The following is a 27,786-nucleotide window of genomic DNA, read 5'->3' on the forward strand; positions in this document are numbered from 1 at the left end:
CTTTCTTTTCCCTTTACTTCATCATTTCTACATTTCAATTAAAGCAAGTAATTTAGCCTCTGCTTTCCTTAGTTTCATTGTCTGTTGGCTTCACGTGACTGTGGCTTCCACCTAAAAGAGCATACATGGCAATGTGCCATACTTAAAGCAAAAGCAAGGCAACCACAGCAGTTCCCAAGCTCACGCGTTTGTCATTGGGCGAGTCAGTGACTTTGCTTTTGACCTTGATGCGGCTCTCCGGCAGGATGTTGCCAAATCCAATGCCTTTGGCGACGGGTTTGGGCTTGATTTCTAGTGATGCTAGCGAATGGTCACCTGGAGGAAAAGAAAGGCAAACTTAGGCACGTTTCAAGCAACACCTTTGATAACTCATAATTTGGGCATTTACACTACCAAAAGCATGCAGCCCACATCTCAGGGCCAATCAAATGTTTTTAACTTATTTTAGATCCTCAATGAACAACTTTATGGCCATGGATCTTAATGTGTGATTAGTGAAAAACTAGAAGAGACCTTAGTGCTACTGTAGTGAATGCTGTAACAAACAACACGGGCATGCACAAGCAAACCATTTCCTTTCCTTAGTACAGTATGGTAACTTCTAAAAAGAATGCCCAGTTAGTATTCTGACAGCAATTCTGGTTAGAATAAAACAAAAAGTCCGCAATTATTTATTTTTTCAAGATGTCGGCCTAACTTGCAAAACCAGTTATGTTTTTTCCATAAGGTGAAATATTCCCGCTACACTGGCTTTATCACCAGCTAGGTATTTTCTTAGAGAGTGGACCATACCGTACTTCAAGTTAATGCAATGAGTTTAGAACATTTTACAGCTGACTAATAAATTGACCTCACCCGCACAGTTAAATATATTTGAAATATAGTAAAACCTAGTTAAACCGTACCCACTTAAACAGTAGTTTCGTTTTAAAAGTAGTAAAGTCAAATGAGTTTAGAACATTTTACAGGTGACAAATAAATTGACCTCACCCGCACAGTTAAATATATTTGAAATATAGTAAAACCTCGTTAAACCGTACCCACTTAAACAGTAGTTTTGTTTTAAAAGTAGCAAAGTCAAATCCCCAACTCAGCAACCATGGAAAATGTGTTTTTATCCGCACAAATTGTACCAGCTTATTGCATACGTATCGGTCAACATGTAGTGTTTCCACTTTTCGTCGCGCAAACACGGCAGTGCATCATCTCCATCGGGTGGCCTGGCAGAAAAACAAGCCTCAGAGATCGAAAGAATGACCTCCAAGCGCCCTGCTTGTTTGCGCGTGAAACAACATCAACATCATTTCGGTGCCAGAGAGCATTGTGGCATCATGCAAACAAGGACTCACGTCATGCCGAAGCTCGGATAAAAAAGACGCCAGGTGCTCAGCATATAAGAAAAATTAGGCATTGTTCGTGCTATCGAACATGACATGGAGAAATCAGCACTGGCACGCGACAGGGATTTACTGTTGACTATGGTGTGAGGCATTTGGAATGCGAAGAAGTTGCGCGGCAACGCTGCTGCAACCGCAATAGATGTCGGCTAAAAGGTTAGACTTTTCACCATCGTTGCCTCAGTTGTTGCTGAAGTGTCGACAAGTGACAGTGATGAGGATGACACGGAAAGCGACAGCACGGGCGATTCAGGCCCGACAGTGGCAGAAGTTGCGCGTTACGTCAGCTTTATGAATGCAATCGTCGCGACGAGAACAGCACCCCGCAATGAAAAAGGCACCCCGAGACTTCTGCAGAGCTACCACGCGCGTGCATGGAGAATACGTAACGCCAACGAGGAATCTGCCATGCGAGTGTTCAAACGAAAATAACACTTTTGTCACGCGAAGTGAATAAATACTGCATGTCTTTTTCCCCTTTCATCGCACTCTCTCCGAGTTCCGTTTTTGACAGGTAAGTGGGCGATCTCATGCTATTTCAGTTAAGCAGTACTATCATTTAGTACATACTTTTTCCGAGCTCCGGCCAACTACAGTTTAGTGAGGTTTCACTGTACCACTTGAACAAACTTCAAGGGACCTCAGGAAAAAGTTTGCTGAAGTGAAAGTTCACTCAACTGAAACAAGTATATTGCAGCTTGTTATCCTGAGCTAAAGGAAACATCGAGTGTTCAACTGATATTTCAATGAATTCCATGACCTTCTCGTGAATCATGGGTCCTGAAACCGGAATGTTCGTGGATTGTAAATCCTTTAGCTATGTGGCAACAGCATCGACTTTTCGGAAATACCCAAGGCACAGCCTTTTGCGCACAGGGCTGAGCTGTGCACTTTCTGATGCAATCGTGATTGCTTGGCGCTGATTCTTATTCGTAGACAACAACAACGCCAGGATCCCAAATGCCTTCGCAATGTCGACTTGATGCTGCCCAGAGGACAGCCTATGCAAAACATCCTGTTTTTCTTCTAGAGACTGGTGCTTTCATTTGGAACTCAAGATTAACCAGCAAGCAAATGTCTATTCTTTGAGCTTGCTGGGCTAAAGCTGTAGTTGTGGCTATGGCTTTGGCTGGCTGCGAGCTTATCTGGGTAGCCAATCCAAGGAACCTTGGCCGATCCAGTTCAAAGCTAAAATAGGGCCCTTTATTCGTCGCATGATTATGAATCACGGTTCTCAAAGTAAAAATACGCTAGAAAAATGCGAATTGTACTTGAAGTGATCAATACGACCTAGGAGACAGAGGATAATGCTGCGGAATACGTTCATAAAACTGAAATGCGCACTGCACTGAATTTAATTAAAGTGAAAGGCGTTTGCATGTGGTTCAATGACACTTCGATGAGGGATTTAAAAAAGTTTGTACAACTAAACAGCTCGCTTAAATGACGTTCGTTCAAGTGGTATTTTACTGTAGTACCTGAAAGTTTTAACCTGTTTGGGAGCTATGTACACAATTGTGTACGCCAAGATAGTGCGTCAACAGCAAAAGCATTAATTAAAGTAATAATACGTAAAGTGTGTCGCATACGTGCTGCAAGTTTATATGAAATGGTGCAAAATGTTTTAGTAAAACGAATGGGAAGGTAGACAGTTGTGTATTTTGCGTGGTGTGAGTATGCTGTTCTATGTGGCCAGTTCACGCCTTTCATTGTTTTTAACAATGTGTGGCAGCAGTCATAACTTATAAGTGGCTGGATCGGCTGTTTTCAAGTCTGCTAGACATGAAATAGTTGATGTTCTCATATCTGATGCTCCTGCAATAAGCTTTTGCAGGGAGCCCACATTCTATACACTGGTCAAAACTCACTAAATAACTTTTCCCTCTTATTCTATTGTGTAGTATGCTTCTTACGATTCTGAAGATGTAATAATGTGGCGAAAGTAAGTTTTCAGTCAATAAATTTAACTGCCACCTGACAGGGCTAATTGTAAATTTCTCCCTAAGAAGTAACGTTAATAGAACATAAAACTGTGAAGTTTAACGTCCCGAAGTTGCACAGTGAAAGCCCAGGGGACATGGTAGCGACGATCTCCGGATTTCGACAACCTGGGATTCACTAAATGTGCACAGAAAGCATGGAACATGAGCATTTTTGCATTCTCGCCCTCTGGAGTGCAGCCGCTGCAGCCACGCATCGTACCTGCAACCTCATCCTCAGCAGCACAGCCCCTGTGCCAAGGCAGCAGGTGCTAACAGTGTTTACAAAAAAATGGTAATCAGCCCAAAGCTGATCTATAGATTCTTTGTATTATCCAAAGCAACAACGAAATTTTGAAGTGTATAAAATGCAGAGTTTCAGATCGTGAAGATATAAAGCAGCCTCTGCGCAAAATTTTGTGTTTTAAATAAGTTTAAATAAGAGTGGATGCGTCACGAAAAGCTAGCAAAAGTACATATATTTGATACCGAAACCAAAGAAAAAAACTGCTGCCATTGTCACTCACCGAAAATCGCACAAAACTCTGAACGCCGACAACTACTAGCATGGCTTCTCTGCATGAACACCAAGATTAGGCGGGACCTGCAACAAGCTAAAAATCTCAAGGGCGATGTAGTGGGATTTGCATTACATGATAACCATGTGCATGTGCTGTCTTTTAATCAGGCCATTAATAAGAACACTCTGCAACACTGCCAAAAATTGCTTCAATAGTATATGCTACTTCAATATAACCAATCTAGCCAAAGTAAAATTTCATCACAGCCAGCCTTAAGCAAGAAAATGTGTACCTTCGCAAAGACTACCAAAGTAAGCATAGAAGGGTGCACTGAATGCTACTTACCTGTGATGTCCCCCGAAGATTCAGGTTTTTCTGAGTGGAAATCGGAGGTGACTGAGTTTCCCCAGCGCGACTGGTTGTTGGCAGTCGCCGTGGCCACCGCACGGGGAGAGGCCGGGGTAGCCTCCTCGAGAACGACAAAGTTGGAGGGGAAGACACCTATGCGGCCCTTCAGCACACCCTTCCACCAGCCTTCCTCGACCTCCTCAAGCACCTCAATGACATCTGACACCTCCAACTGCAGCTCATCCTCGTTCTGGGGCTGGTAGCTGAATGCCACCCGAGCACGCCTCCTGTTCAGCGCCTCTGTATGGGTAAGTAATAATGCCCGCACACATGAAGCAAGTTTCTGGCAAGGAAATACTTATAGAATACTATCAAATTGCAGCTACAGAGCTACAAAAAGTTTTGTGAGGCTTTCTAATCTCTTCAAAACTTGGGAAAAAGAAAATTCATTTCACTTTGAGGCGGAAGAAGTATAGGCACAGGCCCAGACAACTAGAACATTGACCTGCTTTTTTGGACTCACCACTGTCAGGTCTAATACAATACAGAAGTGTGTGCAGGGGCACCAACCAATCCTTCCTGCATTGACTTTATAAGCAGGTTTCACATGCCCTGCTCCATAAATTATTGCTCAAGCCAATAACCTTTACGAAGACACCCCCTTTAGTTAACCAAACTGACAGTAGAACAGCCTACCTTGCACGCTTAGTGGTGTATGACATGTAAACATGCCACAACTCCTTTTAGGCCCCCTGCTGCAGTTTATTTCGTATATTCTAAACTCAGAGAAATAAGGTATTTGGACCTTCTGTAAAACATGTCTGCAAATGTGCGTGCCTGATGGGAGACTGTTGAAATAAGATCTTTTAGTCAGATGATACTGCAGAGCTTAGCTTAGAAAATGTCCAATGAAAAAATATATATAGGAGAGTTGGCTGACACAGAACTGCAACACAGTTTTAACGTAGCGCAATGGTCTAAAATTGCAGCAAGCAATCACTTGTCTCAGTACAATAGATGTTGACATGTAATTATTTAGGCAAACAGGCATGTCAGTACCAAGAGATAAATGTAAAAAGACTGTAAACAAATAATCATGACAAATTAATGGCTTACTCAGTAATCCTCAACATACTTGAATATAATAAATAACTTCCAGCTCTTTTCTGGTAATGCTCGCAGGTCTGCCTCAGTTCAGTTAACCTTTGAGGGATGCTGATTTCTGCTTGCACTTATTTTTGGCAAACAATAATTCCCCCCCCCCCTTTATTTCGACAGCGCAGCCGGCTATGTTACCTCCTTCGCATGAGGGATAAAACAAGAGACTAACTGTCTTTCTTCACCGCGTTAAACACGGAACTTTTCTCCGCACTTTCTGTTCCGGTTTTTCTCCACACGCCGATATTATATTGCTACGCCAGGAGAGCTGATAAACTTCCCAATGAAACTCATCATCGGTTCAAAGATAAGCAAGCGAGTGCTTTCATCCCTCAAGAGTTTCGAAAGATGGTCCGAAGGTCGTTCCCGATGCTTCGCCTACTCAGCTCCTGCGTCAACGGCTCGCTCGTTGAAGCGTTTCTTGCGGAACGCTTGACGCTGCTGTTTTCGCAACTTGTTGTACTCGAGCTATGCTCGCGGCATGCAAAAAAAAATTAACGCAGTGAGCGCGCATCATGAAGCGAAATAGCGCGAAATTTGCACGCGAGGCAAACGGTTCAGAAACGTGAGCGCTCAGCGGCCTTCCTGTCAAACCGGGAGTGCCACAATTTACGCCGCAGCTTGACGTGTGGCTGACGCTTGCTCGAAACAGTTCGTCGCACAGAACCACGCATGTGATCGCCGCCGTACAAAATGCTAAAAAATGAAAACGCACGCTGCTAACATGCTCCCATAAAAAGAAAAATATTTAAAAAAATAAGTCACGCTGCTGGAGTACCGCTGCTGAGTAAAAGCCGCGTGAACATCAACCCGGAGTTGACGGAACGAATACAAAGTCCTTGCCAGCGATGAGCTCGGTCAAAACAACCCAAACCCGTCCTCCAGTGTGGCCCCCATTCGTTATCAGCTGAGTTGACACAATTAGGCCCCACTTCCTCCAGTTGAACCGACAGACCAGGCTGGAAAATAAAGAGAAAATCGAATCTGGGACACACACAAAAAAAGTGCACTCTGCCTTTTCCCCGTTTATTGGCGCTTGCTCACACTGAGCGCTTAGCTTAACATTTAATTAAGGGCAATGCTGTCTCGTATTCGTGTACGAGCGTCCGCAAATGTGATGAACAATATGCGACACTGTCAAATCGCTTATATTTTTTGGCCCTGAAAAACTACAAAAGCTTGACGGCGGCGGGATGGCCACTCGGCGATGGGTGTAACACGGTTTTAAGTCTCTCGCAGACAATTGTCGGTTATCGCATTCTTCTCGGCATGAGTCGAACACATTCGGGTTACCATTCAGCAAGAATATGTCGCTTTATATCGTGAGAAAACGCAAAAAACATTAACGAACCCATTCCAGTTGTCTTGTCATTCGATTTTGTAGGTGTAGTCCCCAGCGGAAGTGTCACTGACTTCCGGCAAACGCGCCCCCACCGCACGAGACGTTCGCAAGCCCGTGAGCCCGTGACATTCGCAGCCGACGCTAGCGCCGCCTGGATTCTAAGGGTAGTTGCACTGATGCCAGAAAAATGTTTACTTACTTTCTGAATATTATTCACTTACAATATAAAGTTCAAAATGACAGGCTACGTCTGGATAATTTCTAGTTACTTAGAAAGTTAAATGTGTATCGAAAGTGCAATGACGCTTGTGAAGTGCCGCACAGCAGACGACCGACGCCGGCGTCGTCTGCTTCTGCTATTGCTGTTGCGCAGCCTGCTTGCTTTGGTCAGGTATATCCAAACATTATATATATATATATATATATATATATATATATATATATATATATATATATATATATATATATATATATATATATATATATATATATATATATATATTCTTACTTAGGACTAGGAATTACATTTACCTTTGAAAGTTGGCACTACTTCATAGGCCGAGCACGACGCTGATCACACTAAATTAACTTGCTGCCAACAAACAGCTTTATTATAACATCATCGATGTTTACAAGAAATAAAAAGCACGTGAATAGCGTTTCAAAATATATACTCGTGCGTAACATGCATAGTTGTTTATGTGCAAAAAGACACTACGTACAGTCTCGCCACACATTTCTGGTGAACACATGCTGTCCGCCACTGAATGAAGAAATACATCCGACCACATAAAGCCGTGGCACGCTGGTATGTTGCTAAAGTTCCCCCACTTTTGTAGCTGAAGATGTCACGCCACTTCGTTCACAATATTGATAAACTGCAACTTGATTTGAGCCAGTGCCTCCTGTTTGAGCAGAAACACGTAGCTTTCACAAGCGTGAATTCTGTCGCGACTGTTCGTCTTCTGGTCCCGAATGCCTGCGCTATACCTGCGCTCTCTCTGTCATGCAGTCAACCATTCGAGAAGTTACGTTATAAAAATTTTCAGCGTTTAAGCTGAATTTGCTTCTAAAAGTTTATAATTTCAGACAGAAGTGTTTTTCTGCCCGTGCTGTTTTAATTAGTTGCAAATAAAGTTTACGTAATAAAGGCTGAGCTGTCATTTCGTTTATTTCAATTACGGATGTCGGCGGTGCGCTGAAATAGCGCAGAAAAGCTAGCTTAAGCTAGCTTTTACAGTTCGAAAAGAGTTCCGCGACACAATTTAATTAAGAAGACCTACAGTGCAGCACGTTTTAAAGCATATTTTGCAAGCTTTCTACTGAGCTAAAACAAGATATGCTCAGCTTTCCTTGAAACAGGCTCGATCAACCTATTGCACATATCGGGCGGAGGACTTACTCCTGGATACATTTACCCATAGAGTTTCTCACTATAGCATATATAGTGAGAAACTCTGTGCTTTACCAGTTCACCTGCCTTTGAATACGGCGCAGAGCAGTAAATCCTAATGTTATCTACGGTATTAGGCTATCTGTAATCAACTCAATAAAGCTAGATTATCCTATGAATCTTTTAAAACAATTTTTCCAGTCTCTTACGGAGGCTACACTCTAAAAAAATGTTTGCACCCTTTGGGGTGTATATCTGCCACACAACGCTAATCTCGAAAACGCCGCGCCCGCTATTTTCTTGTCGGGAATGCTGTCATGCTGATAACGCGCATGCCGTTCGTTACTGCACTCTAAGAACAGTTTACACCCTTTGGCTTGCCCCTTCTGCCACACAAAAATAATCGTCATCTGCCTTGATGCGTTTCCTTTCTTTATCGCTGCGAGCCCGGAACTTTCCAGTAACGAATGGCACGCGCGTTATCAGCATAGAACAGTTTACACCCTTTGGAGTGCTCCTTCTGATAACGCGCGTGCCGTTCGTCACTGGAATGTTCCGGGCTTGCAGCGATAAAGAAAGGAAACACATCAAGGCAGATGACGATTATTTTTGTGTGGCAGAAGGGGCAAGCCAAAGGGTGTAAACTGTTCTTTGAGTGTATGGCAGATATACACTCCAAAGGGTGCAACTTTTTTTAGAGCGTAGGAAAGGGAAATTTATTGCATCTGCCACCTATGCTCGTTGTTTACATTTCTTGCACCGCTCTCCTCCTCTAGTTTCACTATTGAAAAGCAAAGCATTCGCAAATTTCTGTTTTCTTTCTATATTTGTGAATTTATTCATTTACCGCCAATACAAGCGCTTTTCGCCTGCCGAAATGGCAGCACGAGCGCTGAACAGATCGCCGAAGCAGACGACAGCGAACAGGTTATAATTAGCGCCACTTTGCTCCCACGTTCTGACCCTAGCGGAAAAATGGGCGAACTATACTAGGCGTGCTGGAGCAGGGAGATATGTGTAGGTCTGGAATCAGTAGGTCGTGCTCGTCTCCACCGCTGCTTTGACACGTTACGCCATCTGCTCGAAAAAAGCGTAAACATAAAAAAAAAAAAAACGGGACCGACGGAACTCAACAAATTGTTACGCAGCGTAGTGAGGCAGCTGTTCTGTGGTGGTTCTTGGTAGCTTGAGAGCGTAGAGCGTAGTTTATGCGTAGTATAGTTAAGCACTTGCCCGGAGGTTCAGTCACTGTGGTTTTTCGTTTCATTTCTGAGTTCCCGTGTGCCATGGAGGACGTTCTGCAAGGTGTCTGCGCATAGAACGCAGCCAAAATTGTCAAGCATGTTGAGGGCATCCCAGAGTTGGCGTAATCTCATCTACAGGAGCCCTTATGTCCAATGCTCGTGGGACTCCACTAGCGCTGCAGCAAGTTCTGCTGCAGGCGCTGCCGCTCCTGCGCCGTCCCCGTCTACAGCAGCAGCTACAGCGTCGACCGGCGTGGATTTCAAGTTTCCCCCAGAATGGGCGAAACGTGCCACAAAACAACTGAAGGGAAAGCCCCCCGAGAGTCTCGCGTGGCATACGGCGGAAGGCATCACCGTGAAGCCGCTTTACACAAGCGAAGACATCAAGGGACTGCCCGAGGACTACCCTGGCATGTTCCCTTTCACGAGAGGCCCCTATCCGACCATGTACGCAGGTCGGCCGTGGACGATTCGCCAGTATGCTGGTTTCAGTACGGTTGAAGAGAGCAACAAATTCTACAAGGACAACATAAAGGCTGGCGTTCAGGGCCTGTCGGTCGCCTTCGACTTGGCGACACATTGTGGGTACGACTCTGACAACCCGCGAGTCAAGGGAGATGTCGGTATGGCCGGTGTGGCAGTCGATTCCGTTGAAGACATGAAGGCGCTCTTTGACGGCATACCCCTGGAGAAAATATCGGTGTCCATGACAATGAATGGTGCCGTCATTCCTGTGCTATCAATGTTCATTGTAGCTGGAGAAGAACAAGGTGTCGAAGTTGGACAACTTTCTGGAACCATACAAAACGACATCCTCAAGGAGTTCATGGTACGGAACACCTACATTTATCCCCCTGACCCATCAATGCGCATTATCGGCGACATCTTCGCGTTTGTCTCGAAAAACATGCCAAAATACAATTCCATTTCTATCTCGGGCTACCACATACAAGAAGCAGGAGCAAACAACGTTCTGGAACTAGCGTTCACAATTGCTGATGGACTCGAATACTGCAGGACGGGGTTGAAGGCTGGCATGACCATCGATGACTTTGCACCTAGACTGTCATTCTTTTGGGGCATTGGCATGAAATTTTACATGGAGATCGCGAAAATGAGAGCTGCACGCAGGTTGTGGGCTACACTGATCAAGAAAAACTTCAACCCGAAGAATGAAAACTCACTGAAGCTGCGCACTCATTCTCAGACTTCGGGCTGGTCACTTACGGAGCAAGATCCTTACAACAACATTGTCCGCACCACGATTGAAGCCATGGCATCTGTTTTTGGTGGTACACAGTCTCTCCACACTAACGCTTTCGATGAGGCCCTTGCACTACCATCCAGATTTAGTGCGAGGATTGCCAGAAATACTCAAATCATTCTGCAGGAAGAAAGTGGAATACCACATGTGATAGACCCTTGGGGTGGTTCATATCTCATGGAGGCGCTCACTTCTCAGGTGTACGATGAAGCTCTGAAAATAATCTCTGAGGTTGAAGAAATGGGAGGCATGGCAAAGGCTGTGGCATCGGGCATGCCCAAACTGCGCATAGAGGAATGTGCAGCCAGAAAACAGGCCCTGATTGACAGTGGTAAAGAAGTAATTGTAGGTGTAAACAAATATCGTCTTGAGAAGGAGGACCCCATTGACGTCTTGATGGTGGACAACACAAAAGTGAGAAATTCGCAGATTGCCAAGCTCGAACAAATCCGCAAGACCCGGGACAATGCGAAAACACAAGCAGCTCTAGATGCCATCACGGAATCTGCAAAGACTGGAGAAGGCAACCTGTTAGCATTGGCCATTGATGCAGCTAGACTAAGAGCTACAGTCGGTGAAATCTCTTATGCCATGGAAAAGGTGTTTGGTCGCCATGTCGCATCTGATAGAATGGTGTCCGGTGCCTACAAGTCTACATTTGGAGAGGATGAGGAAATTTCGAATGTGATAGCCAAAGTAGATGCTTTCCAGGAGCGCGAAGGACGACGGCCACGTATTCTCGTTGCCAAGATGGGACAAGATGGCCACGATAGAGGTGCCAAAGTCATTGCTACAGGATTTGCTGACATGGGCTTTGATGTTGATATCGGGCCACTGTTCCAGACGCCTGAAGAAGTCGCACAGCAGGCAATTGATGCTGATGTACACGTTGTCGGTGTGAGCAGCTTAGCTGCAGGCCACAAGACCCTTGTGCCAGAGCTGGTAAAAGCTCTGAAAAAGATGAATAGGCCAGACATACACATTGTTGTTGGAGGTGTCATTCCACCACAGGATTATGATTTCCTGTATAAGGCTGGTGCTGCTGCAATCTTCGGTCCTGGTACACGGATACCAGTGTGTGCGGAACAAGTGCTTGAACTCCTATCAGGAAAGAAAAATGAAGAGAAAGGAAAGCAGCAAGCATGATCACCATATTAACAAATAAATTGCACTGTAGTTAAAATTTGCCTCTTTTTTTATGCTATTTGCATGCTGAAAAGGTCAAAATTTATTTTAGCCTCTTAATGTCCCAAAGAAGAAACTATTTGCACTTCACACCATTTGCTAACTCATGTTGAAATTTGTCAGCTTGTTGCAAAATACTGAAACGGGTGTCGAGTTTAACAATGCCTTAGGTATACTTGCATTTTCTCACTATATGAGGCCTTTTGACTTGGGAGGCAAACAGCCTCACACCTTGCAAGAACCCGCAAAGCAGTTTTACAGAGATGACCGCAATCGATGTAGCTGAAAGGATACAGCCACATGAGGTTTGGAGCATTCAGCTCTGTTGGAAATCCCGTGTGCCATGTATTGCTTTTGAAGGGAAATATGGTGACACATGTTTTTGTTGGATGGCTACCACAACCTCCGAAACTGTCTTTTTCTGGCTTGAGCATTCCCTTCCTACTCGGCTTCTCATTATTGGCATGTTGGGAAACCATGAGAACCAACTAGAAGAGGCTAAAATAAAATCGTTTGTTGATAATGAAATAGAAGTTGCAATGGTAAAGAATGTGCTTGCACTGTTCCAAGTCGATCTGCTCACAGATTTGCTAACTTTTGAGTTTTAACCACATTTTGTTAGCCTCACTTATGGTTTTATGTCTTGGCTGGCTTATAACTAGCTGGAAACAAGTAACATGTCTCACAGGGACAACTGAAAGAAAGCTGGTTTCATGCCATGTGACAGACAAACTGCAATATGAATTTAATACTCTGAGCAGCTTGCATACAAATAAAAGGTTTTGTAGGGTGCACATATGGGAAAAGAATTATGAAATCAATGACCTTGAAGCTTAATGAACTCGTTCATATACGTGCATGTCTAGTGTAGCATATTACCACTTCATTTAGTTTCATTAAATATAAAGCATAGCGAGCCTTGATACATTGCCTACTTTGTTTGTTCAGTTTTCTATGTGAATTGGCATAATCAAATTGTGAACTTTGGCTCCGCTGATTAAAAGCAATGTTGGCCATGCTTCAGTTGTGCTTCCCTTGGTGACACTTTGAAACATTGTTTGTTGTTTAATTTTTTTTATTTTTTACAATGTGTGACTGGAAGGGTCAGAAAGGGTGATGGGTTAAATGTTCCAAGCCCTCTTAAGGAAATGCTCTTTATGCATGCAATAAGTCTCATGCAAAGCGCATAAAAAAAACCAGCCCCCTAACCTTGGAAGGGCCCTACCATAGGATCATAGGCCAGGCACAAAGCTCTGGACTATGATGGGGCAATGAATATCTAAGCTTTAGGACACAGTTTCTTTCGAGTGCCACATACATCCTCGCCCAATATGACATAATCGTATGAATAAGGCAACTGCGCATCAATTTGCACAATGGCTCTCGTATATGCAAAGGTCACAGTTATCACAGTATGAAAACATGTGTTGCGCTTGTGAGCTATGAAATGTACAGCAGCTGTCACACATGAATGTTTAGCAAATAAGTACATTGCAAACATATACTTGCCTTGTTTGTGCATAGTTTCTTAGCCATTTGACAGAAACTGTCCTTGTATAGCCTGGCTAGCCTGACTCCCTGTAGGATTTGTGCCTTGACGTCATGGACACAATTTACATATATAGCAGCAACATTTCACAAGTTTTTCTTCTTTTACATGCAGCAATCTGTGCTGTGTCAAAAACTGAAAAAGCTAACCCTTGGTTTTATTTTTGTTTATGCCACGAAATCGGCATTCCAAATACTCTCAAACATGTTTACAACAAAGCATTTGGAACCTACAAAGTCCTTTGTACATCATACCGCTAGTGATAGAGCAGGCTAAGCACTTTCAGCAAAATATCAACATTTATTTAGCATAAATTCAAGATATGTACTTTTAGTGAAAGAAGGCACTAATTTTCTTCTGCATACTAACAGAATCTCACAGAATGTGCAACTGCAGCTGAGTTTGTGATATTAAGGCTCACGACACACTCCGTGGTGAAACCCAGGAGCGACAAGGTACAGCTGCAGAGTATGGCATGCTACTGTTGATTTCCCTGTCAAAATTCTTCTCATGTGCACACTGTTGCTTTCTTAAACCTTCACCACCTTCCTGTTCTTGATGGCATCTACAATGTTGATTGCAAGTTCCGAGCAGGTCGGTGGTGGGAGCGGATACCTTAGCTGTTACCACGTGTGATAGGTTAACATTGGACAAAAAATTATCACATGATTAGGTACTATAGACACTTAGGGAGAGGATGATCGAAGGACTTTTCAGAGGGTGCGTACATGGCACATTGGCAGATCTGTCGTGGTCTGCAAGCATTGGCCGCTTGTAGGGCGCATTATTCAATGCTGTTGTGTGGTTTCTGTGCTTCTCAGCAGAAAGTAGTGCAATGAAGGTGGTGTGGCAATGTGGCTTGCGGCTTCTGTGAGGTCTGACGACAAAGAATCTGTGTTGTGCGACTGGTGTTTCTGCAGAATCAGGTGGTACGGATCATGATCAAAATATCGAAGTGGTGTCGCACCTTGGCAACACAGTTTTCGAAGCAGTGCTGTGGAGTTGCTGTGTCTGCCCTTTGCATAACTGTTTGATGTTGAGAGATATGCTGCAAGCCACACACAGTGACATAAATATGCCTGAGTCGACCGTGCACTGTTCAATGCTAAATGTGTGGTACTATAGCTGTGCTTCATCAAACAAGTGAGGCAGCCATGCAGCAGTGGTGGTTGAACAGCCAAGCAGCTTTGGGCCTCAGTTTGCATGTTCACAGACGTGCTCTGTTTTGGATTGATTGGCAGGTATATGAAGTTTACGATCCTAACACGCCGCTTATTCTTGTTCTTCCTTGCTGGTTGATGTGTAAGAAAAAGATATATATGTATAATGTGAGTTTTTGTGTTCTAAATTGCTTTGTAATATGAGTGTTTCTACCGGTATTAATACAAAATGAGCACTAACGTAAATACGTAAACAAATTTTATGTGTACGTCTCCCATGACGTCCAGACCCTACTGTGTTGTGGTTGTTGCTGCCTCAAAACATGGCTCGCACCAACGAGGGGGATTGGCTACACTGGATAGATTGAAACTTACACTCAGCAACATACCAAAAGGGTTAAAGGCAAACGTTTAGATGGAATCATTTGGCAATTAACTTAAAACACAGATTTTAGGAGCACCTATACATCAACTAAATAAATAAAAATAAAACTAAACTGAAAAAATAATAAAATAACACGTCCAACGGTTGGTACCCTAGCAGCTCAACCTTTCAGTTCAGCTTCAATGAACTTGTGCAGAACACTAACAATCGAATCATGGCTTGTGACTAATTGACAGGCACCAAAAGACAAAATGTTTGGTGTTGTAAGTGCTAAACCTAGTTTACTGGTTTGAAATATGAGGAACATTTTGTGAAGGGAGGAGAAGTGGCGGCAAGAAAGAAAGAAATGGTCAATAGTTTCTGGTTCATTACAAAAAGAGCAGAGGTTAGTTGTGGATAAACCAAATCTATGAAGATAAAAATTTAGGCGGGGAACTAGCTCTACAGCAGAAAATTGCTAACATCATCTCGCATTGGCGTGAAGGGCATTCGCTAGTGTTCTACCGAAGTTTTAAATATCGAAAATCATCTGCAGAAAGTATGGATGGTTCATTACTAATCAACAATAAAAGGTGTTTGAATCTAGCTCCTGATATAAAAGAGAAATCAGGAACACTTAAGAGTGGACCATTTAATGATGACGATTGATGCAAGTGAGTCAGCTGATTCGTCTATTTATTTAACCTTGCGATCTTTGTTGTGGCAGCCGGCACTCCCTATAGGCTCTGTACAGTCGAGCTTGCGGCTACTCTGGAGCCATCTGCCACAGCAATGCGACAGCACTGGGAAGGTGGCTCTGCGGCCCAGCCAGTTTGACACGTATTACCTCATGCGCCCTGCACTTTGTGTTGGCCATGGTTTGGGCCATTTTGCTTTGTTAATTAGCCCTCCAACTTTTTCCTGATATGTCTTGCGACAGTGCAATGACATGCGCTTCATGGACAAGCATCGATATTATGGAGGTGCGAAAAAGAACAAGTGGAACCGGCAATACTGCTGCGTTAGAGACTCATAGCCATGAAGGCCAGCTCAGGATAAATTGGTGCATGTTTCCTGGCAGGCCTTACGAACTAGAATGGGTGGGGAGTTAAGTCATCTTTTGTCATCATATTTGGAAGAAGGGTTTGTTTTATAAATCATGCTACACGTGCACATTTTGCACCTTTGCGATGCCAGCGGTCATGGCCAGGTCAGCTGCTCAACATTTAAAAGAAATTTGTCACGACTGTGCTGATTTGACTACTGCTTAACGTGGCCTTAGCATTTGGTATGATCAGGATAACACTGGAGTGTGTGCAGTGGCATAGTAACGGGTGGGGTGGAGGGGTGCCAGGTGGGGGGGGTGTCATATATGTCTGACACCTTGCTAATTTTCCCCTCTTTCTGCTGGCTTGATCGGGTGTAAATGATAAAGAATGCTCCGGTAACCAGCAGCCCAAGCTCATGTACCTGATGTGTAGTGCTACAGAATTCTCGGCTGCAGCTTTATCAACGACGTATGTGATAATTGCATGAATGTGCAGGCTAAAAAATTTAATTCGCCAAGTGGCCGCTAAACTACTCGCCTTAGTGGTACATTTCATGTGTAATGTGCTCGTGCAATGCGCTCATGTCTAACCATGGTTTGTGTGTCGTCAGTATGTACAGAGTGTTCCATTTATCAGTTTTGTATCAGTTTCACTGTGTTGAATAAAAACACTGTTTCTGAGTCATAGCTAACTGTCTCTTTGTCATTTTGTTGTTGTCACAGTGGCATCCCACAGGGCGGGGTATTGAGCCCTATTCTCTTTAACCTAACTATGGTTGGCTTTGCTGAAATATTACACAAGACAATTCACCTATCAATGTACGGTGATGATATTTGCCTTTGGTCTTCTGCGGTGACTCGTCTTCAAGTGCGCACAAGAGTTCAGCAGGCAGCCACCTGCACTTCTTTGTACCTCCGCAAACAAGGCCTTAGTGTGTCCATCGAAAAATGTGCGTTAATCATGTTTATGCGCAAACCCATGGCACCGTACCCTGTTTTTCTCAATGGCCAGGGTATCAAATACAAAAAGTCTCACTGCTTCTTAGGTGTGATTATTGACGGGGACCTTTCATGGAGCCCCCACTGCAGGTATACCTGAAGGGGAGACTTTGCCTACACTCTAAAAAAAGTTTACGCCCTTTGAGATGTATATCTGCCACTCTACACTCTTAAAACGGTTGCACCCTTTGGGGTGTATATTTGTCCCACAACAATGATCGTCATCTGCCTTGCTTGCGTTTCCTTTCTTGAAACTCGGCGCTCGCTAGTTTCCTGTCGAGAATGCTGCGTCACACTGATAACGCGCATGCCGTTCGTGACTGGGAAGTACCGGGCTCGCAGCGATAAAGAAAGGAAACGCGGGCAACACGGATGACGATTATCGTAGTAGGACAAGATACGCCGCAAAAGGTGTACATTTTTCTAAGAGCACTCTTCGAAAAATTTAGAACACCATAGTATAATTCTAGAACACTTCTAGAACAAAAATTCTAGAACACCATAGTAGTTCGATGAAGCGTTCGACAGCGATCCAATCCAATCCAAATTATAGCATCGATGGCAGCAAAGCGAAAGCGATGGTGCTTATGGTGCTGTGTCGGTTCGTTTGCTTTCTTCACAGCCTCCCTAAAGTCACCTTCTCAGCTATTGAGGTATGACATATACTTCTATCTCTATTGAGCCATAAGGGTATCGGAACGTGGTTTGTCCACAGGTGCCAACAAGCCCTAGAGCGAGGGGAAAGCCATACATGCGGAAGCAACCTCGCGCTGGCAGCTAGCAGTCAATGGCCGGAAAAATCGCAAATCCAGAATGGTGCAGTGGTGCACGTAGGCGGCACATATGGGTTAACATGTGTTGTCGTCCTATCCACGCGAACGTTCGTGTGCCTTATGATGTTTGCCACTCTACAGAGGAAACATCATTGTAGCACGACGGGCACCCCGACCTCGGGCTCGGTAGCAATATACGCTGTAGCCACTCACTAGCGCAGCGAATATTAAATATCTTTATAGCATTAAACTGAATGAATTTATGTTTAAATAGGTAAACATTCACTGTTCTGCGGTCGCTAGGTGCAAGTACTCTCGGTTCTGTTACTATAATGCATTTGTGGTGCAAATTTCCGCATTTGATAATGCGTATGTGTAATGGCTGTTTTGATGTATCGTTCTTGCAGCAAAAGCTCTAAAGGTGCTCAGATTCAAGTCTCATGCACTTATATTTTTCTCTTGCCAAGCTTCTCAGTGGAAAAAAATCCTTGTATGCCGTCACGGTGCGGCATTGTTCGAGTCGTCGAAATGTCGCGCCTAAATGTCGTGGAAGTAGGAACGGTAACACTGAACTCACACATTACTTCCCCCCTTCCTCTGGCTTCTGGATTGGATTGGTGCGGCTCGCTACGTGCTTACGCGCGCTTTTCTGAGCGCAGATTGATGTGCGCCTGGTTTCTGCACTAGGCTTTAATACAGTCGCTTTTTCGAGCGCAGATTGATGTGCGTCTGGTTTGTGCACTGCGCTTTTATACGATCGCTTGTCGCTGCTTTCCTTTTCTCTGGCTTGATTCGGTGCGGCTTGGTGCAGGCGCGCATACTTGGTGTGCGCCTGCTTTTTTTTGCGCTGGTCTTCGAACACATCGCTCGCTGCTCGCGCTTATAAGGAAGTGCTGCGCCGCGGGCGTAGCGTGTATGTAAGCGCGCCAGAAAACTGCGCCTTGTTTTCCATTACTTTGTCATGTACCTTACCACTGGGTAGCACCGAGCGATCGCTTCTAACAAACGCAGAAATGAGTCTTTGCAGCGCGTGTGGCCATTAATTGACTCCCACCACAGCCATGTGAGGTGCGACTCCAGCAGCGGTGCAGTTACCCTGCAGCCGGCGGAGAGGAGGTGGCGCTTCAGTTTATTAACTTGCTAGTTTTTGCGTGTGAACGCCCGTGATAGCTCGTGAGGTCGTGCGGGACGAGCTGCTGGCGCGACACCCACTCGGTGGCCCCAAAGGATTGTGCAAATTGATGAATGCCTCCTTCGCGGCAAGCGAAAACACAATCGAGGCCGCCTGATGACGGGCGACAAGGTTCCGCCGAGCCGGCAAAATCACGGCGGCATTGCAGACCTTGGACCATGGGTATTCGGCATGACCTGCGTGACCACCGGGCAGTTCCGACTATTCAAGGTCGACAGACGAGACACGGCGACGCTAGGCCCCATTATTGCAGCCAACGTTGAACCGGGGACCACCATCCACAGTGATGAATGGGCCGCATACAACTGCATCCCGAACTTAGTGGATGCTAACGGATTGAGCCTCAATCTGCAATGGGAAACTAAGCCAGACAGCATGAAATTTGTGGACCCGATCACGGGCGTTCACACGCAAAAAATGGAAAGTTATTGGCATGCAGAAAGTGAAGCGCCACCTCCTCTCCGCCTGGAGTCGCACCTCACATGGCTGTGTTGGGTAGTCAATTAATGGCCACACTCGCTGCAAAGACTCATTTCTGCGTTTGTTAGAAGCGATCGCTCGGCGCTACCCAGTGTGAAGGTACATACATGACAAAGTAATGAAAAATTACCGACGATTACGTTACTTCCTAATGCGAAATTTGAGCGCAGCAAATAAGCTGTTTCACCTTTTCGATAGATTGAGGCAAAGAAATCGAGCAACACATGTATGCGCTATCACAGAATTTTTTTTTTATTTTTCACACGTATTCCTTTAACAAAGACTCCACTAACAGTTCTTGACAGTCATGAAGGAAGCTTTGTGGTCGGAGAAATAGACTGATATATGTTCGACTTGGTACACCAATGCTTGATTCTCAAAGACGAGATCTATACAAGTGCCTCGCGAGGTTGTCACAGCCGTGGGACGCGTTACGAGCGAGAGGAACGGGATGTTCTCCCGCATAAGTGTTAGGAAATTGCTGTTTGTCTTTATGTCAAGCCGCCACCGATCTGGCTCTCTGATTGCCACCGCACAGGGCGAACGGCAGCGGCAATTTCGGCTCGGGCGGTGCACATATACAGATCCGCCGCCACCGATCTGGCTCTCTGATTGCCACCGCACAGGGGTTGCATTGGAGGAGGAGCGAAGAAAGGAATTAAGTTCGAGCCGGCGCTTTGACAACCGGAGACTCGCAGGAAGAGGGGGGAGGGGGGCGGCGTGTACACCCAGCGGCAAACGATGGGGGCAGAAGCGCGCGCAGCAAGCGGACAACACGATAAAGGGAGGAGGGAAGAGATAGCAGCGACTGACTGATGCAACTGAAGAGCACCCTATCCGCCACACAAGAACAGGGGGGGGGGGGACCCTTTCCTCCTCTTTCTGCATGGCGGCGACGGTGTTCTATGCAGTCACGTTATCTTGACTCTAGTAGCGGCGACAGCGGCATCCAGCGGTATCAGTCGGTCGCTGCTAGCGCTGGGGGGATGAAAGGGGGGCGGAGCTGGTTACGAGGCCGACGACTACGCCGACGACGACGCGAAACCCAGGAACGGACGCCAAAGAGCTGCGCTCTAAAACAAAGCGCAGTGTTCTGACCCTTTGCTTTTGTATGAATGTTTCCCGGCATTGCTGCGCGCTTACGTACACGGTACGCCAGCGGCGCAGCGTTTTCTTATATATAAGCGCGAGCAGCGAGCGATGTGTTCAAAGACCAGCGCAAGAAAGCAGGCGCACACCAAATATGCGCGCCTGCACCTAGCCGCGCCGAATCAAACCAGAGAAAAGGAAAGCGGCGACAAGCGATCGTATAAAAGCCTAGTCAAAAAACCAGACGCACACCAATCTGCGCTCGGAAAAGTAATGGTGTAAGTACCTAGTGCAGACACCAGGCGCGCATCAATCTGCGCTCGGAAAAGCGCGCAACCACGTAGCGAGCCGCGCCAATCCAATCCAGAAGCCAAAGGAGAGGGGGGGAGTAATGTGTGACACTAAGTTCAGTGTTACCGTTTATTTATTTTTATTTATTATTATTATTTTTGCGCGACCTTGGCGTCCCGAGAGTCTTTTCTAGGAACCCCTCTGCATTCTCTGCCCCCGCTTGTGCATTGAGAAGGTATATATACCACATATATCGGGGTTGGCGAATACCCCGATATATGTGGTGTCTCTGGAATCCTCTTTCCATGAATTGCTAACGGTGTATGTCCAGGGAAAATAGGGGGAAGTCGGGAGATGGATATTCAAGACGATGAGCAAGACGAGAACAAGGTGAAAGCAGGAGCCAACGTTCGACAAGTGGACTTCTTGAAGGCGACATATGCTTTCGTCGCCACCACGACCGGGTCGCCACCAACGCTCGTCGCCACAGTATGTGGTAAAGGGGAGAGGGCGTAATGTGGGTGTGTGCGGAAACGAGCGAAGGTGTGTTAGCGGCGAGGGCCTAGAATTGAGGATAAAGGAGTGCTGTGCACAAGGCCGGTGACAAGGCCGTCTGTCAATCACGTGTCAACGGCCATGTCAGCCGGCGTGTCAACGGCGTGCGCAGCAGCCCTCTATTACGTGTTTCGCTGTCGTGGGCTATCGTGTCTCTGAAAGAGCTAATAAAAGGAGCGGCAGAAACCGGTGCTCGTGAAAAAAAAAAAAAAAAATTAGTAGAAAATACTGAAATGGAATAAATAAATAAAAGGAAAGAAATAACGGGGAAAAAAGAAAGTTAAGCAAAAAAAGAAAACTAAGTGTTGTTGCCTGTAGCTTGAAATTTAGCCGAGTGAATAGATTCTAAAGCTCCCTTTGAAACATTTATGCCTTTTGGTCGCAATGTCTTGGAACTTATAGATAAGGTATGATTCTCTGTATTTCTTTCTCGTTCAGAACGGAAATTTGACTGTAAGATGTAAGTGTAAGTTCATCAAAGTTATGACCTGGTTGGTTGAAATGCTTGGCAACGGCTTTGGCAAGTTTTTTTAGCTGTGTCCGCGCAATGTCCATTTAATCTGATGTTTATTAATTATCCCATTTACCGATATATTGTTTCTTACAGAAGGAACATTCAAGCATATAAATCACATCCGAACTAGTACAAGTGAAGCTAGATTTGACTTTGCGTGTATATCTATTTGCGGTGCTTTTAATGTTAATGTCACTTTGAAGTGCTTGCAGGTTTTGCACCTGGGGCAACAACATGCTTATATTACGGGGGAATGATGTTGACTGACTTTTGCGTGCACTAACATGTCTTTAAAGTTCCTGTTGCGGTGATAGGTAACCGTTGGTACATCCGAGAACACTTTTCTCAGACGCTGGTTACTTGATAATATTGGGTGGTATTTTCGTAGGATGTTGTTTATGTTTGGGAGTGCATTAGAATATTTTGTTATAAAGGCTTGTGGTCTGTCAGATTCAGGTGTAGGCTGTTTCTTCGCTAATTCCGACTGTCTCTCCAATCTTGACGCGACATCATAAGCTTTATCGAGAGCAACTTGTAGATAGTTTCTTTCGGCTAGCGTTGTTTTAAATTCATGTATGTGGTGGATATAATCGTGGTCTTCGCTGCAGATTCTTCTTATTCGACGTAGTAGTTCTGCGGAAACCCGCAAGGTGGAGAGAAGTAATGAATAAAGGGAAAAACGAACGAACGGGTAGATGTCTGATTTTCCCTTTATTTATTATTCTTGTTCATTTCGCTTGTCCGATAAAAATTCCTTCCTTGTAGTGTCGCAGGTGATGATTGTGGTAGTCTAAATAGAGAGGTTTAGCTTGTCTGGTATTCGGGTAAACGTAGGAGGACAGGGGCATTGGGGCAGAAGCGTAAACTGGAGCGGCCTGCATGGTGCAGCCACCTGGTGGCGCATAGCTCAAACAGAAAAAAAGAGCTAATATTGCAGTAACCAAGTGTATTTTACTTTGCTGTGGGTGTAAATTTTTGGCAGCAACATGATTACGCCAGTGCCGAAAATTTACACCAGCAGCGAAGTAGAGTACACTTGATTAAGGCAGTATTAACTGTTTCTGTCTGTTCGAGCTCTGTGCCACCAGGTGGCTGCATCATGCAGGCCACTCACGTTTATGCCTCCACCACAACGCCCCGCGACTGCCTGCATTTACCGTAATACCGGACGAGCTAAACCTCTCCAATATTGCTGGCTATCCGTAGGCTTCGGGTAAAGTGTTGTTCTCAGTTTTTCGTTTTCTGTGTAGACCGTCGTGTTGAGGAAGTTGATCTGACTAGGAGAGTGGTGAGCAGTAAATTTAATACTCGGGTGAAAGCGATTGAAATGGCTAATTGAGTTGGTTAACGCACTGGTGCCATGTTTCCATGTTATAAATATGTCATCAATGTAATGAAGATAGGTGTGTGGTTTTAAAGGGTAGGATTTCAACAGGTCTGCTTCAAGCTGACCCATGATAATGTTCACATACGTGGGAGCGAACATTCACTGTTAATTAGTCCTATTTCTTTCATCATCATTGATCTATATTAAAAGCATGTGTGTTACTGTTATGGTGTCTTTCTTTTGTGTGTGTATCGTTGTCAGTCTATCAATATATATATATATATATATATATATATATTTCTTTTTCCAACTAGGACCCCTTCACTGTGTTCGCTTGGGTGTGGAACGACCAACTGGCTTGTATACCCCGTCGATGACTTCGCACTGACGGCGAACGGGTGACAGTCCGTGACATATGCATAATAATAAATCTTAATTATTGTTTAACAATAGATAAAATACTTGAACAGGCAAAAGTGACTTTGCTTTCTGTGTTAAATCTTTCCATCATCTTAAGTTTGTAGGTGCGTTACATCTTATGTTTTTCATATCTTTGAAAATGCATTATATTTCTGACAGGTTCTACATAGTTGTCTTTCAATGCTGCCTTATACCCGTGCCACACGGGCACAGAAAAAACCTAAATGTGTAACATTTCCTTTTACATGCTATGTCAGACTTTCGCACTATGTCCAGAAGCATTCGCACCTAGGCTTCTGCACATTTGTTACCCCATTGCTTATGGTAAAATGAAATAGCAACATGTAGTATGTGTCTGATGGTCCTTTACTTCAAAACAGACAGCTTGGAATGGCTTAAGCTATTCTGACCATAACCTGCTTTTTAACACACCCCAACAGTTGACTTTCAGCTCATCCACATAGTACCCATAATAATATAGTGTCACAAAACTAGTTCCAGCTTCAGCACAATGTTAGGATTGTATGATGTTTTAGGAAATGTAGCAAACCACAGTGTACTTTAGATGAATTATTTTGGGTAGCACAGCGCTCCTAAGAGTTATGAAAAAAAGCAGCCTCATTTATTTCAGTCTCACCTTTGTAATTTTTAACATATGCTGTTCTAAATTTAACTATCTTAAAAATGAAGGATAACTACACTTCACACAGTGATTTGGATCATACTTACAAAAAATAATACTCTGCAGCTTAAAAGAACACAGAGCAAGGCTGTGGATGTTGCTTTTCAGAAATTGCTGTCCACTGATGTGCTCAAGTTGGAACTGTCAGAAGAAACATAAACTTATTTGTGTACCATTTTGAAGCATAATCCAAACCACAGCATCTACCACAATGCCATGCTTGTCTAATACCTCATTCGTTCACCCACTTTCAAACCCTATGTACCTTATTGGCTTCTTTGTGCAATAGGAGAAAGTCAATGGGAATTGTGAATTTCAGTCACCTTTGATTTTATTAGTCCTTAGAAGTGCATGTGTGAAAGCAGTATAACAGTGTGAAAAGCTTTACATTGTGATGAAACCTGTATATTGCTTTTTTTGTTGCTTTCCAGGTTTTCTTTTGCATTTGTATAGCTGGTGCCACATGTCTTGGGTGTATTGCACATTTGCATAGTTTCGTGTGCTACATTTAAACATAAGTAATGCTTTCAAATTATCACTGGAGCTTAGATTCTTCCTGGTTGATAACATAATATTAAATCATTAGAAAAAAACATGTGCTGGCACTCTTTCGCCACACAGGGCTCTTGCCCCAATAAACACATAATAATAGTGTTAGTGGAGCATGTGTTTCTCTAATATAGCTGTTCTTGGTTTATGGCAAGAACCTTCTGCGCTCACATTCACTTTTTTTTTCACAGCTGCTTTGGCCAGGTGTGTGGCCGACATCATTATGAAAGAAACTGTTGCTGTATTGGTTGTTGCACATAGGTTTGTGGCAATTCACCACTAGCTTGTGCATGGCCAGCAAAATCTAATATATGGCAGTTATTAAATTATGTTGGGTTGCAATGCGGAGCTGCAGAGTGCATAATTACAAATTAACCCAAGTGATGGTTATGTGGCTATATTGACAATTACGCACCTGCTGTAAATCCCCGGGAACTATTGAAACTGTTGAAGTAACATAGATGTACTGAAATCTCTAGAGCAATCATTGAGCAAGTGAACAGCACATTGTAAATATGGACTGTTAGTTAATGCATAACACGAACATGCCCTACTATGATCTTTGTCACATGAGAGGTATTTTAGTAAACAAGTAAACGTAACAATGCCAGTTTAGAAATATTGCTCAATAATATTTTGTCAGCATCTGAACAGAGGTTGTTAAAAGTTGGAGAATTCCTTGGAGGTCAAAAACATTTTACTTACAGATGTATTGTTAAAAATGTAAGCATTTATTGTATCTGTGAAATTTTGTTGTGCACAGAAAAGATTGCTTTGCCTACTGAGCAGCCTTGTCATAAAGTCAGTAATCGTCTGCAAGTTTGCCCATTATCTACTCTTTCTGCTGCTTTATGCCTTATTGTGGTCAACAAACATTAGTCTAATAGACGTCTTCAATAATGCTAACACTGTGTGCACATTGGGTTCCCATCACCATCGTGTAAAGGGTCGACGTGCGGGCAATCGCACGACACGCTTGATTTGTGGGCTGTGCGGGCTCTGCTACAAGTCTCGTTCAGTTAGCTGTGGTGTTCTAACCTACATGCAACCTGTTCTCTGCATAATATTGCCCTGCAAGCACAAGCTTGGTCGTGCACGAAAGCCTAGGTAGAATATATTCTGGCATGTTCATGCGCTTGTGTCCTGAAGGTGTCATTGACTGCTACAATGCAAAAGCAGATACAAGAAGAGGCTTTAACTGCAGGAGCTACAGCTTTTGTTCAATGTTCTGTCATTCCTGATTCTATCGGAGCAAGTTATGCAAAAAGAGGAGTGCGTCATATTGTGAGATCTTATGTACTGGTGTAGCAATCCATCGCCTTCATCTAGCATGGCCAAATTGGTCTCACAAGTGCTATATTGTATTTGGCCACATGATGGGGTCAGCCAGACGCAGCTGCCACTGGCATCATACCATCCTTCAGTCAAGAAATGCAAGTGCTGTCGCCTACAGGGATTTTAGCGAGTGGTGCGTAGCTTACAAAAACGCTGTAGCTCATGGGTAAAAATGGATAATTACTTGTGTGTACGCTGTACACATTCTTTTTAGCTGCAGTTCACTATTACAATTAGTGTGAAATTCAAATGAACGACTGGCACATCCTGACAGATAGGAATACCGTATTTACACGATTGTAAGTCGACCCCTTTTTTAAAATTTGAAAGTCTGAAGTTGGGGGGTCGACTTACAATCGAAACCAAAACATGGCCCCGCCAAAAAGAAAGCGATACCAAAGAGAGCTACAGGGTAGTTACAATTTTATGTTTGCTCTATAGTCCTACCCGTATCTTTTCGCTATCCTGCGTGTTTGTTTGCTTTTCGGAAGCGTTTTTCAACATTTTTGAGAGTCTTACAGTGCATGCAACACTCATGGGGGGGGGGGGGGGGTGTCAATAGTTGATGGAAGCGCCGCTGTTCCTATTTGCGGCGGCACCCTTAGAACGGCGGCGCTTGCGGGGAGTATCGGTAGTTCAAGGAAGAGCAGACACCGTTCGCGCGTTTCTCTTTCTCTGTTTAAAGGCATTGGCATTAGTTTGACCAACTTTTTGACGCGCTCCACTTGACTGCCGGCTACGTGCTACTTCTATGCTTCCCCAGTCGTCACTAAGCAGGCCCACTAATCTTTCGGCACTCGTTCACAGCAGCGTTCAAGAGGGCTGCCATCCTTTACGCCGAAGAAACAAATCACTGCGCAGCGGGCCGCAATTTCGATGTTTCCAAGCGGGTGGTGCGAGAGTGGCGACTGCAGCGAAGCGAAATTTTCACCCTGTGGCGGCAAGTGAGAAATTTCCCACGTGCCGAAGTCTGGACGCTTTGCGGAGCTGTAGGCTAAGCTTGCGGCAGCGTCGCTGAAATGCGTGATCGGTCCCTGCCAGTGAAGTGTGACGTGGTCATGAAACAAGCCTGGACCTTCGCCTTAATTTTAAGGTTCTGCTCCGCCGTGAGTACGAGTGGCTGGCGGCAGAAGACTGCGAAATTACGCCAACCGGACCTGTCAAAAGAGCCTCCCTGACAGCTGCGTGTGGTTGGGTGCATTTGGCGTAGGCTGCTGTTCTGCAAGATGTCCTGGTGCGGTCGTTTGCCAAATTTGAAATTTCGCTGGACCACGACGCGCTGTGGGACCGCAGCAACGATGATGACAGCACTAGTGAAGACGAGTAGTCCAGTGACCATGTCAGCTACTAATAAATTTTCGTTATCGAATGCGCCCTCGGGTTTTTTTTTTTTTTTTTTTTTCGGTCAAGCGATATGGGGGGGGTCGACTTACAATCGTGTAAATACGTACCTGCTACAAACCGTGAGTGATCTCATTTACATGACTGTTCCACGGAACGAGGCAATCCTATTTATTACTTGTTACAGAGTGGACTTCTTTGTGGAAGTGTTCCCAGTTACTTGTAGCAATAAACATTGTTAGAGTTGACATCGATAGTTGCCTTATTCATTAGATCCCAATGTGGCT

The 27,786-nt window shown here is 44.5% G+C and overlaps 3 protein-coding genes across 7 annotated transcripts in view; 2 read left to right on the plus strand and 1 right to left on the minus strand.

Moving 5' to 3' along the window:
- Positions 1-6,864, minus strand: part of cindr (CIN85 and CD2AP related) — a 33,916-nt gene extending 27,052 nt beyond the window's left edge. For 3 of the 5 annotated variants that reach the window (XM_075696457.1, XM_075696459.1, XM_075696455.1), the window contains exons 1-3: positions 6,755-6,864; positions 4,243-4,545; positions 185-315 (exon numbers count right to left, since the gene is read on the minus strand). In XM_075696457.1, the coding sequence (XP_075552572.1) occupies positions 185-315; positions 4,243-4,545; positions 6,755-6,758 (438 nt within the window). In that variant the 5' untranslated portion in view covers positions 6,759-6,864. The remainder of the gene's footprint in view (positions 1-184; positions 316-4,242; positions 4,546-6,754) is intronic. The other 2 variants (XM_075696458.1, XM_075696456.1) reach the window with 1 other exon arrangement.
- A 2,372-nt stretch (positions 6,865-9,236) lies between these two features.
- Positions 9,237-16,639, plus strand: LOC142585587 (methylmalonyl-CoA mutase, mitochondrial-like). Its single transcript, XM_075696462.1, has one exon. It carries the CDS (start codon positions 9,480-9,482, stop codon positions 11,790-11,792), a length of 2,313 nt encoding a protein of 770 aa, XP_075552577.1. The 5' UTR covers positions 9,237-9,479; the 3' UTR covers positions 11,793-16,639.
- A 4,378-nt stretch (positions 16,640-21,017) lies between these two features.
- The window catches only part of LOC142586344 (uncharacterized), a 31,369-nt gene continuing 24,600 nt past the window's right edge, over positions 21,018-27,786 (plus strand). Inside the window, exons 1-3 of the mRNA XM_075697593.1 lie at positions 21,018-21,265; positions 23,487-23,696; positions 25,015-25,084. The gene's annotated coding sequence lies outside the window, so the exon portion shown is untranslated. The remainder of the gene's footprint in view (positions 21,266-23,486; positions 23,697-25,014; positions 25,085-27,786) is intronic.

This window comes from Dermacentor variabilis, chromosome 6 (assembly GCF_050947875.1).
Source record: "Dermacentor variabilis isolate Ectoservices chromosome 6, ASM5094787v1, whole genome shotgun sequence".
NCBI lineage: Eukaryota > Metazoa > Arthropoda > Arachnida > Ixodida > Ixodidae > Dermacentor > Dermacentor variabilis.

Coding starts and splice junctions, on each gene's coding strand:
- LOC142585587 (XM_075696462.1), top strand. CDS start 9,480: ATGTTGAGGGCATCCCAGAGTTGGCGTAATCTCATCTACAGGAGCCCT.